The following is a 12,944-nucleotide window of genomic DNA, read 5'->3' on the forward strand; positions in this document are numbered from 1 at the left end:
CATTTACAATCTTTATTTTATTATCAATGTAAGGAGCAAAAGTAACATGGTTATGTGCAAGAACAACAAGTCACTTATGAGATCAAATATTTTTTTTTTTCTTACCTGCTTCGACTCTTGCACCAGGAGAAATTGTAGCTCCGCTCTCCAAGAGTAGTTGTTGAGCCGAGCAGCACCGCAGGGCGCAGGCGGCTACAGTGTTTGGGTGCGCCGCTTTAATTTACCCGTGTAGAACGTTGAGTCGTATTAGTTCCGCTTTTGGCGCTCGCATGTAAAATCATCATTAATTGATACTTATTTTTTGGTCAGCACAGGGGTGGCCAGGGACATTTCTACAGAGGCACGGGCCTCCCTAGGCCTCCGCGTAGAACCGCCACTGGTCTGTCGTGAGGGTGCTTGTGTGCTCGTCGGAGATTTGAGTCTTGGTTGAAGCGTTCGTTTAATTGAGAACTGTTTTTTATGTCCGACAACTGCTCGAGCCTGGTTGTGTAAACTTTAGGCTCTTCATTGTAAATGATATGAGCTATTTTGGCACTGTGTGAAAAATGAAAATAGGCCTAATAAAATAAATCAAACCACAATGTCTCACATTTTTACATAAAACATTTTTTTTGTTTATTGCAGTTATTTGCTCTGCTGTTGAAGGACGTAGCCTACTTCTTCCTTGTACATCAATTTACATATATCATAACCGTGTACTTCAGTCATAGGTTGTAGGAAATACTTTACTTATGCTGGATCTTTATAAATGCCCTTAAAGCTAACTCTCGAACACGGAAAAAGGCTGTAAATGTTTGATCATGTCCACTCAAGCCACTTCAATTGCTTAAATTTAAATAAAGATCAATAATACATTATGTGTTCATTTTTTTATTATGTTGTATAGCTTTTTATAGGATTTGAAGGCATTAAATGGTCTTGTTTCATACTGGGCATGAGATGGGAACGTTTAGTGATTATTCACTGTGAAACACATACCCTGGGAATACCAGATGTTTCGGCTACACCTATGGTCATCCAATAAATAATGTTTGTCAAATATGCCAGATATCAACATATATCAATAACAAAACATATGGCTCTGTTTGTTTAGTAAAATTTGGCTAGATTTCACATTAAGTGATACTTATCCCGTGATGATCACTGTCCATAGATCACTACAAACATGGTTATTTTTTTATTTCTTGATTTACAGTTAAATCAGTTATATACTGGCTGGTTTATGAGTTTACTTTATGATCAACACTCCTTAGTGGCGTAATATCGTCAAGTGTTTTTATTAATAAACAATTTGAATTAAACAAATGCGATCATTTTGACCCATACAATGTATTTTTGGCTACTTAAGACTGGTTTTGTAGTCCAGGGTCACATATATGATTTGTAATATGTAATTTTGCAAATCAATATTGTAAATTCATGTTTTTTTTAAATACTAATAACCAAAATCTAAATCTGTGAAACTGTCACAACTCTCCTGATGTAATGTAGGCCTACTCAACAGTAAACATCTAACATGTATCTGTTTGTCTGCCTGTGATTGATTTTTCTTTTCATTTTAGGCTTATCAATAACTGTTTAACTGATTAATAAATAATAATAAATAATTGTGCCAACATATTTCTTTCTTTAGAAAACAGAATTTTATTATAGAAATCCTTTTGAAATGCACGACTGAGTAATAAAGAAAAGCAGGCAGCTATGTGATCCCAGAATACTTGGAAACTACTTCAATGCTTCAAAACAGCATATCAAGACTATTCAATTCAATTCAATTCAATTTTATTTATATAGCGCCTTTCACAATTTGCATTGTTCCAAAGCAGCTTTACAGGGGAAAAAAAATATCTAATGTCAGCATCTCCTGGTGATTTATTTAGCATATTTTGCATTAAGTGAATGCTTGGCTGAAAAGATGTGTCTTTAATCTAGATTTAAATTGGGCGAGTGTGTCTGATCCTGGAATAATATCAGGAAGTCTATTCCAGAGTTTAGGTGCTACGTATGAGAAAGCTCGACCCCCTTTGGCGGATTTAGTTATTCTAGGTATTATCAAAAGTCCTGAGTTTTGAGATCTTAGAGAGCGTGATGGGTTGTAGTGTGATAGAAGCTCTGTTAGGTAGGTAGGGGCTAAACCCTTTAAGGCTTTATAAGTGATTAAAATAACTTTTAAGACTAGAAGGTAGTTGGACAGAAACCAGACATATTGCATAAGTTGAAGGAACCTTTGGTTTTAAATTGTGAAATCTTTAATCTTAATCATTTTTTTAAATATTTTTGATAATCTGCCTTCTGTTTGGTTTAATTTTAGCTACATAGTCTTGCCTAACAGCATCCCGGGTCTCCCAATCTCTGTGTTTCACAATTCAAAGCCCACACAATCATCTCATGATCGTTTCTATACGTCATGTGTAGTTTTGATGGTGACTGGTCAGAGTCTATGAGGTCATAATGTTTTGGAATTTTAGGAAGTATTATGAGGTTGGGTCCAAAACCCCAAACTCATGCGTATGTTCAAAATATAGATTATGCAAGAAGAAAGCATGTGATGGTAAATGAAAAACAAATGTATGGACAATGTAAACGTACAAGGAATCAAATGATGATATTGAAAATAAGACGTTGTATTTATTATTAAAGATCTCTTTAAGGCCTTTCGAATTACAAAATTAATTGATAACAAATTATGAAAAAAGTCAAAGATCGACCTCTTCAGTTTGAAAAGTTTGTAAATGGTGGGGATAAAGAAAGCAGAAGAAGGAAAAAGGAACAAGTCTAGTCTGGCCTTTTCTACTGTTACCGACCCACCTGCCTCTCAATTCTACTCCACCCCCTGCATTCCTCTACATAAGCATCCTCATATCACACCAACTTCATCAGAGGTGAGAGACTAACAAAGAAAAAGGCACAAATCGAACCGGGACGACTTAGAGAAGTAACAACAGGAAACTACAAGAGAATTCTTCATATTTTCCACACTTACTACAATAAAAGGTAATAATAAAATGTTCTTTAAATAATAGCTAAAAGAATAAAATAGTGAGATTTTATAATCAAGTAGCGTATCATTTACCTGCGAAATAGGTAATAATTTATAATCTACAAAATAAGTGAAAACTGTGAATCTCTGTAACAATTCACAATTTAGTCATTTTCAGCTTTGATCAGACTTCTGAGTGAATAAAGAAGGTTACAAGGGTGGTTCCCTTGTGTTTCGATACCAAACAGTTATTTCATGACAGAAAGCTGTGTAGATGAATGTTAACATTACTCTTTTAAAAAATACAACTCTTTGTACTGTAACAATATATAATACGTAATTTATATGAAAATGTATTATAAAGGGCGCACCTTTGTTTTCCTCTTGCTCTTTTTAGAATAAACCAAATTATACACATTATAGCACACATAAAAATAAGCACCAATATGTCTCACTCATTCATGTTTTTGCACAGTTAAAAACGGCTGAATAATAATTACTAGGCAAGCAGCATGTAAATCACCCAGAGACCTGTTGTGTAATTCACCCACGACTAAAAACCGCTACAATGACTGTTAGTCATTTTGCTTGTGCCCACACGCAATCTGGTTACCTCCTCTTGTTCTTGACCAATCTATTGAGTTTTGCGTTGTGCTAGTAAAACAATGCAGTGATACTATAAAGAATCAAAAAGTTAATCACAATGAACTCCGAAAAACAGCCACAAACATTTGTAGGTGAGTGTGTAGGAAAATGGAAATGAGTTATTATTGTACTGGCACCCGCCACTAGATTAGAATACACAGAGATCAACTCAAGACCCTCTTCAGGGAGTGGCAGTTTTGTGTGGTCAGGAGCAGAGGAAAGATAGGTGGGGTTGTTTGGACCTGTTGAGACTTGAGGCTTGCTTCATGATAGGTTTAAGACGTTGTTTTTCATTATAGCTCAGAGGTACAAATTCCTGTATGGTCTGAAGGGCGGAGCCATTGCACATAGGAACAAATAGAGAAGCTCTAGAAAAATAACACAAGTGAGAATTTAAAACCTCTTCTTTATTATAAGAATCTCTATTATTTTCCTTTCAGAATGGGCTCATCTGGTGTACAGATTGTGTGTACAGCGCTGGGAATCTTGGGTCTCATCGCTGCCATTGTAACCATCGCTGTTCCAAGATGGAAAGTTTCTTCCTTCACTGGCCAGAACATTATCACTGCCCAGGTACACAACCACTTCTGAAGAAACAAAATCTAAAAAAAAAATTGTTTCAAGATTTGTTATTGGCATTAATAACCTTTCTATTTCCCCTCGCAGACTGAGGAGCAGGGTTTGTGGATGGAGTGCGTGGTCCAGAGTACCGGACAGCAGCAGTGTAAGGCTTACGACTCGCTCCTCATCCTGAGTTCTGACCTGCAGGCAGCCCGGGCCATGACCATCATCAGCAGCATGCTCATCTGCCTGTCATTGCTTATTCTGTGTGCTGGTGCTGATTTCACCAATTGCATTGAGAACGAGGACATCAAACCCAAAATCAGCCTATTGTCCGCTATTGGGCTGCTTCTCGCGGGTTTGCTGCTGATCATTCCTGTTAGCTGGTCTGCTCACAACGTGGTGCGCAATTTCAATGATCCGTTGGTCCCTCAATCTCATAAGAGAGAGCTGGGTGCCTGCATCTTTGTGGGCTGGGGTGGTGGAGTCCTGCTGCTGCTGGCTGGAGGTCTGCTGTGCTGCTTTAGCAGACCCCGCTCTGGAGGATCAAGTGGAGCTGCCAAATACTACAGCAATAGCGCCTCCGCTCCAAACAAGAATTATGTGTAGATAAGAGTTGGTTAAACTAGGGAATACCCAAGGTAATTGTAACTGCAGTACTGTATCTGTGCTAGTAAATGCTTTAGTAGTTGGGTTTAGACAAGGTTAGTCTAGAAATCTGTGAATAATTCTTCTTTTTTGAGCTAATAATAATTTTTGAGCTATTGAACTGTTGTGGAATAATGTTAAGCGTATCTTTTGAGTTAACATCTGTATCATGATATTGCTAAGAAAGCGGGTTTAGATATCAGCAGCTATGTACACAAGGCATGTAATGTGCAAAACTCTTTTGGGTCAAAACTCATGGGACACACAGTGTCTGTCCATTTTTTTAAAGCTGTTAAATTGCTAAATATTCAGACAGAACTTATTTTTTGAGGAATTTAGATTAACATTAGATTTCATGTATTTTGAATTTCAATAAAATGTTAAATATTGAAGTCATTTCTGTTTTACAATAAACATCACATGAATGAATTTGTTAAAATAACAGATATTTATTTCAAATTCTATAAAACATATATTTGTAAATGAGCTTTAAACAAATCTGATCACATTGAAATCTTTTTAACAAAATAAAATCCCTGAATGTGGGCAAAACAATTTGTATGCTCTTAAAACATTTCACATAATTCTATTTATCTTGTTTTGATGCACCTTTCTTTATTATATCATTATACACAAATCTTTTACACGTCCATCTGAATTTCTCTTTCATGTCTCATCTCTCTCATCAGCTACTTGCTTTCCAGTTCACTCACTCGCTTGGTCAAGCCCTCAACCATCTCTCTCAGTTTCTTCACCTCATTCTGCAATGCCTGCACGTCCTATATGTAAAACAGAGAAAGACAGAACTAGCTCAGTTTAGACTGAAGCTCAGTCATATACTTGACATAATTCACTGTTTGCTCGATTCTCTTACCGCACTGTCAGAGTGTCGGTTGCTTGAGGGAGATGATGTGGTGCTCATCAAGCTCTTGATCACTTTAAACTCTTTATTCTTGGTGATGGCTACGAAACCATCTTTCAACGAGATCAGGATTGGTTCTCCATCTTTACCATCAAACCATTCATCTGCTTCCACCGATGGCTCCGGACCAATCGTGTCAGGGTAAAGGTCCTCTTGAAACAAGTCAGACTAGAGCAAAGAAACAGAAATAAATTCAATAAATTTTTTACATTTCAAGTCAATAACAACTCAATGCATGTGCTGTTTGATTTAGTATAATGAATAAATGTGTAAGTCCAACTTACTTTACGAGGCACAGTCATCACAACAGGCTCACACTTTCTTTCATGGAGTTTATAGAACCTTCAGAGAAGTGTTTTAACAAACAAAAAAGGGTTTAAGATTAAGGAATTCTGCTACGCTGAATAATATTTTTTTTGGATGTTTATGGTTGCAAGCAAGTACACTATAGATCTGTGTTACAGCTTGGATGCGTTTACCTTGCTATCTCACACTTGTTGACCTCCAAACCTCTTTTAGGCATGTAGCCCATGCCCTTCTGACTCTCTTTACTGCTGTACATGGAGAGATAGTGAACGTATGGGGCCTCATCTGTCACCTCAAAGTATCTGATGCTGCTGTCACCCTGTTGAATTATATACAGTACAGAGGGTTAAAAAAACAACAAAACTTTAAGACTTTACACTGGAACAAATCCAGTTACAATTGTGTGTAAATGATGACAGAATTTTCATTTTTGGTGAAGTATCCCATAATCTCTATGTAGTGTGCATATTCATTTTGTATTTTAAACACAAAAACATACACATGCATGTATATATAGCAATATTTTTTATATGATTATTTACTTAATAAATCATTAATTTTTTTCCTGAATATATTCATGTATTTGTATGTGTTTAGAAATACAAAATATATGCACAGCACAAAGAAATTAATTATATAAACACAAACAATGTTCTGGATGAGATCAACCGTTTGACAGCCCTAATTTAATCACAATGAAATTAGTAAATACATCTAAAATATGGCCTTTTGTGGAAAGTATTGTTTGTAGAAGAGCATGTGGATGTTTCTCGCCTTGCCACAAAGGTAAACGATGCCGGTGTCTGGGTCAAAAAACGGTAACAGCACTCCACTGCTGGTGTCCAGCTCCTGCAGAGTCAAAGGCTCCCCAAAGTTCAACTGCAAGCACAGAGAACACGTTTGAAACCACTTGATTTATAATCTTCTTTGATTTTCCAATTGACCTAATCTATGGAGCCCAGTTACCCCATGGAGACCTGTAAATCCAACTTTCAAAAAAACCTCCCACTTGTTTCATAAGCAACTCTTTAGCATGCTGTGGTAACATGCAGCTGTTCTTTTTTGAGAACTATATTTTTTGACATGATTAGGATGAAATCAAATAGATTCTGACTTGTTGCCACATGTATAACTTTATTAGTTACTAGACAGAACATTTTTTTGTGTACTTCATGATGTACTCACAGGGTCCCACAGCGCCACCTGCCGCTCGCTCATGCGACTGAAACCGGTGGTCAGGATCTTCCCATCAGACACAAAGACAGCTCTAATCGGCCTGGAGCCTTCATGAGTTTTGTCCTTCTCCTGAAACACAGAGATCACATGAGTAGTGACATTTATGTGACTGATCGTACCATGAGTTGCCATGGAAGCAATTCAATCACACTGTAAGAAGGCACGCACACAAATGACCGTGCCCTTGCGAGGGTCAAAGATGCGTAGTTTCTTATCCTTGCAGGCGGTGAGGATCTGAGAACCGTTTCTGTTCCAGCAAGCGCTGTAGATCAGATCACTGTGCGAGTCAATGCGCAACACTGATTCTCCACGGGCCACGTTCCAGAGAATAATCACATTATCACACCCTTCAGAGAGAAAAAAAGAGACAAGGGAGATATGGTGAGTGCAGTACATAGTGGTGGAATCCAGAGATAAGATAAAGCTGCAAGTATGGTCCTTCCGTCCGCGTGCCGCCCCAATGACGTAAATTCCGTCATCAGGAGGGTCAGCGGTTATCTGCATACCCTGTCCGCATGCATTTTTTGAGACCGCGCAGACGTGACGCATACAAAAGCGCATGCGTGAGAAAAGTGCACTAGGGTCAATACACACACAGGAAGTGTGCCATTGTTGAAGAAGAAGAATACAAAACGAATATGCTGAAACCAAGAACACTAAGCTAAAGGAGTGGGTATACTTGACTTTCCGCATCCGTGTCGGTCTCGAGCACAAACGCATCCCCACAGCTTCTTGAGCATACTCTTCACGGATTAAAGCGTGGATGTCAGAGTTCGACACATGTGCAGTACAAATGAGTATGTGTGGTCTACCATACCGTCAGAGGGCAGCGCTGAGTCGCGTCATTCACAGACCCACTGCTAATTAATGACAGAGGAAGTCAAACAGCAAGACAACAAAGAACAACAACCAAACATTATGGAGAAGGATATGCTGCTTATCTTACTATTGTTGGTTTGAGCGTGTTTGAGCGCACACTGCACACTTTCTGTGTGTGTATTGACCCCTAGTGGACTAGTGCACTTTTTCCCATTTCGGTCTGGTTGAGCACAAATACTCATTTGTATTGCGCATGTGTCAAACTCAGATGTCTGCGCTTAATCCATGATGAGTATGGTCAAGAAGCTGTGCAGATGCGTTTGTGCACGAGACGGACAGGGACGCGGAAAGTTCAGTATACCCGCGGCTTCAGAGAGTTTGACAGTATATGTAAATTAACAGCAGAGGGCGATATTGTTCTGTTTCATCCAAAGTTTGGATCATGAATGAATGCCCTTTTAGCCCTTGAGCGGATACCAGATGTTAGGTTACCTGCACTCATTAGCACATTGTGGGCAGTGGGATGCCAGCTGAGGATGCCCACACGTTTAGAGTGGCCATCCAACTTGACTACAGGATCCTTCATAGGTGTCACCAGACCACCATCTGGAATCTCCCAGATCTATTAGATAACAACAACATGCAATAATTTAAGTGCTTGGTATAAATCATTTAACACTAGCTAAATAAAACAATAGATCACTTCAGTGAAGTTAAGCATATGAGGACATGTAACTCACCATGACACTACAGTCTTCAGAGCCACTGGCAATGATGTTGTCATTGTGTGGGCAAAACTCAATGTCTAATACCGGTCCAGTGTGACCACAGACAGTGGGAAAGGACATGTCAATGCGACCCGTCTATGGAACAGAACCAAGGGAGGCAAACTTAGACAAATATAGACAAAAAAATACACAAACAATTCAATACACAGCTGCAACATAAAACATGTCTTGCTCTTTCATAAACGAGCTGGAGGGAGCGAATTTAGGAGCTGTGGAGGGAAAGAGTTCTGTGACTTTGGTCATCTGATCTTAATTTTACAACTATGCCTTCAATTATACCTATTAACTCCTAACCCAGTTAGAAAGGACAGCATTCTGCTGGAGTTCCCATCATGTACATGGAAAGATTGAAAGTCAAATGTGACTATTGTGTGGATGTCCATGTGCAGGATGCATTTATAAATAATCACTTCCCTTTAAAACAAATTTAAAAATTTGATAATTTACAGTGGAAGTGATTCTCCAATGTCCAATACTTTTCTTTAATATATTCAGTTTAGGTTCTCAAACTTTACCAGTAGCTTTACTTTTTATACAGTCGGGTGTAAAGATTTTCATATATTATCAACGTCACAATTTTCACATTTAAATGAAATGTCAGTTTTTGAACTAAAATAAAAAACTTGATTACATTTACATTTGGTTGCAGGAAAGCTGTTGGAATGTGATGATCAATAAACCCAAGAATGCTCTCAAGCCAAACAAATGCCTTGACTTGACTTAAATGTTTTGTGTGCACAGAGAAACAATGACTACCATTGGGCAATTCACTGCACAGCAGATCGAAGATGTTTAAATGTTTATTCATATTCTAGTATAAGATCCAGATAAAGCAACCAATGGTAAGAAAGAAAGAAATCTGAATGAAATGGTATAAAATAAATTTCTATAGAAACCCCAAAATGTGTTTGTGATATAGATCTTTAAAATAAAATTCATCTTGGTTTTAATATTTTGCCATAAAGACCTTTGTACACATTTTGACTTATTAACAAAAAGTCAATCACACGATGAAAGCAGACACATCACATGTGTTACACTTGAAGCGTTAAATGGCAGCTGTCTTTTTTCTCACTGTTTTCTCACTCACTCACTCGATCTGCAAGCTGTCACCACATCCTGTGCAGGGTTGACAGCTATACACTCCAAATATGGCAAAAACAAGTGCAAGAGAGCAGAAAGAGAAGAGATGCTAGATCTGGTGACACGTAACAAGGAAACCCAACCGTGAACTTCCTTATTTAGACTTCATGCATGTCTAAAATTCTGACATTCAGAAGAACATTCGATACAGGTAACAGTCTGGTACCTATTTGAGTTGTGCTTGAGTTTGAATAAGAACTTGACTGCAGCTTAACAATTAAACTCTGATTTTAACACTGGCCCACACACACATGTAAACATGGATATAAATACAGATTGAATCAACAATCTATGGAGCAAATGGTATATTCTTTATCTATTGTAACCAGTCCCCATTTCTTTCACATATTTAGTTTGCCATCACTAGGCCTTTGTGGTGCGACAAATTAAAGCATAATGTGTGATGTAGATGCACCTTGTTCAGGGATAGGACAATAAAAGCTCCTCCGCCGCTGGCATCCACAATCATAGCTACAAACTTGGGGTTGACAGAACAGAAGTTGCTGTCCCAAGTCATCTGGGAGATCCTGATGTCATCGTAGCATTGATCCGCCTTCACCGCCTGGCCAAAGACGTGGCGAAACTTGCTGGACCTGACCACCTTCCTAGACATGGTGACCTGAACAAAAGATGAGGCGAAAAGAGAAAAAATACACACAGTACATAAGAGGTATATGAACAAGAATGAAGCATATTATGGTTTTTTCATAAAGTGTAAAACATATTTTAGTCATGTAAAAGAAAACATACCTTTCATTCATTAACATCACACTTTACACCTTGAATGTTATTTTAAGGTGGGACTTAAATGTAAAGGTATTTTTTTTTACAAAATACCTAAATGTAACAATGACTTGTTATGTTTTGTGATTTGCATTGAAGCTGGTTGACTCAAATTTGGTGGTGAGGTTGGCTGCACTTAAGTTGTTTTATTGGTGTAATACCTAAATGCCTTTGATTTGAACAAACACCAATGTATAGTTACAGAAAATTGTGAGTCACTGAAACGCCAAAAAACAAATAAAGCCTAGAGAGAAAGCATCTGGCCAATTGCCTGTTCATGATTCTGTGTTGCAAACTACATGAAGGTAATGAACCCTAAGAAAGAGGAAGGAAAGAGGAAACTAGTATGAAGAACTAGAGAAGGAAATGCTCTGTCTACTTCTCCAAGTCTAATGCCACGTTATCTGGAGATTTAGATCAAAAAGCATTCAACAGTATACCCCCTTTTTCATGCATCTCCCTTTTTATTGCTCTCTTTTTTATTTCATTAGTGTAAAAATGCACTGTAGGCCAATGCATACATCAATAGTGTTTCATTTATTTGAAATATGAAATGTTACAACACTTTGTATAATATATGAAACAATAGAAAGTAACAATAGCAGAATTGGAGTAATACCACAGCAACTGTGGGAGCACCGACGTTCAGTTAAACCACATCCTTCCACTCAAACGACCAACAGTTATTTCTACCTATACTGTATATTTTAAATACATATCGCTATTTATCAGGTTTTTTCCTTTTCATGCATATATGGCTCATTTAAGGCATATGGAAAGCAGCAACTTGCATTGGCTCCTTAGTTTCTGTGCAACGATTATGGTCGATGTAAGCAAGCCACGTTTTATCTAGAAAGATTTTTGAAGTTCGCTAATGTTACATGTATTTTTTTCTTGTTGTCAAACATATATCAACTTCACAACTTCCTCAAACGATCAACCGCATCCACAGTTCAGAAAGCACACCTACTCATATGAAATGAAGTTCCACTTTACATATTATATTTTAAACAATTATTAAAATACCGTTTATCTTTTGCCATATAAAACATTAAAACACATCAAACAGAACGAGTAAAATAAATAAAACACAGCGCTTATTAGTAACTAAAGATGGATGTGTTTCAAATCTAAGACGCGTGAGCTGTTCGAGGCTCGTGCTGAGGTTCATACTGACACCGTTTACTTGGCGTAGTCTATTATAATTGCGTCTGGAGTCACGTCTGCTCAAAAGGTTCTCTAGGTAGGCACATTCGTAGTTAGTTAAAACGCATCTGAAGATAAGCAATGGGATGCAAATCACTGAGCTCCGTGCTCGAGCGCATCCTACTTACATATAATGTAACGGGACGGGCACCGTAACCTACCTGAGAGCTGTGGCTGGGCCTCTGGCTCCTGAGGTGTGAGGGTGAAGAGTTGGATTCTGACGGCGGACAGAGAAGGGGTGAAGAAGGTGATTGCCAGCAGTTGTGGCCAGAGCTCACTCTAAATCATGGAGGAAGTGAGAGTTTGAAATGTAGATGAGGATGGGAGGTGTCTTCGCATTATGTTTCCTTTTAAAGCGCTTTACGTTGCAAGCGTTTTTTTTACAAACGCGACCTTTCAAGTTTGGTTTTATGTTCTTCCACACTTTCTTTAGGGTACTAAATGGCAGAATACTTAAACGCTGCATTAAAGTGAATACCTTTGAAATAAATGACAAACCACGGTAACCATAGTTATCTTATATTAGCAGAAACAGATAAGATGTCAGAAACAATAAAGTCAAATATATTTTATGTTTATTGGCCCAAAAGAAATTATGCTATACAAAGCAAGCTGGGATTAAGCTCACACAAAGTACTTTAGGGCTATTAAAAACACTAAAGTGTATTATGACTATTGCTTAATAACAACATCTTATAATAAACTAATATAATCATAATAATTCAGAATTTTTAAGATATGTTGGAATTTGCTGTAGGCAAGGATTAAAGGGATAGTTCACCGATAAAATGAAAATTATTTCCCTTATTCACATATTATAACTGTTTCTTCCAGAACACAAGATGTTTTAAAGAAAGTTGGTACCAAATAGCTAACATTGGCCTCTTTTTACTGCCATTGACACAAA

At 37.7% G+C, this 12,944-nt stretch overlaps 2 protein-coding genes across 2 annotated transcripts; one reads left to right on the plus strand and one right to left on the minus strand.

The window, feature by feature from the left end:
* Window positions 1-2,865: 2,865 nt before the first annotated feature.
* Window positions 2,866-5,382, plus strand: cldni (claudin i). The gene is made up of 3 exons (XM_079456911.1): window positions 2,866-2,994; window positions 4,066-4,198; window positions 4,292-5,382. The coding sequence occupies exons 2-3, from the start codon at window positions 4,067-4,069 to the stop codon at window positions 4,793-4,795; spliced, it is 636 nt and encodes a 211-aa protein (XP_079313037.1). The 5' UTR covers window positions 2,866-2,994; window position 4,066; the 3' UTR covers window positions 4,796-5,382.
* Window positions 5,260-12,360, minus strand: coro1a (coronin, actin binding protein, 1A). Its single transcript, XM_079456910.1, has 11 exons — window positions 12,199-12,360; window positions 10,464-10,667; window positions 8,858-8,980; window positions 8,610-8,739; window positions 7,467-7,645; window positions 7,248-7,367; window positions 6,837-6,941; window positions 6,236-6,381; window positions 6,041-6,098; window positions 5,709-5,924; window positions 5,260-5,613 (listed from the first exon to the last, which is right to left on the minus strand). Exons 2-11 carry the CDS (start codon window positions 10,659-10,661, stop codon window positions 5,524-5,526), a joined length of 1,365 nt encoding a protein of 454 aa, XP_079313036.1. The 5' UTR covers window positions 10,662-10,667; window positions 12,199-12,360; the 3' UTR covers window positions 5,260-5,523.
* Between the last annotated feature and the right edge of the window lie 584 nt (window positions 12,361-12,944).

The sequence above is a fragment of the Barbatula barbatula genome (assembly GCF_947034865.1).
Source record: "Barbatula barbatula genome assembly, chromosome: 5".
Lineage (NCBI taxonomy): Eukaryota > Metazoa > Chordata > Actinopteri > Cypriniformes > Nemacheilidae > Barbatula > Barbatula barbatula.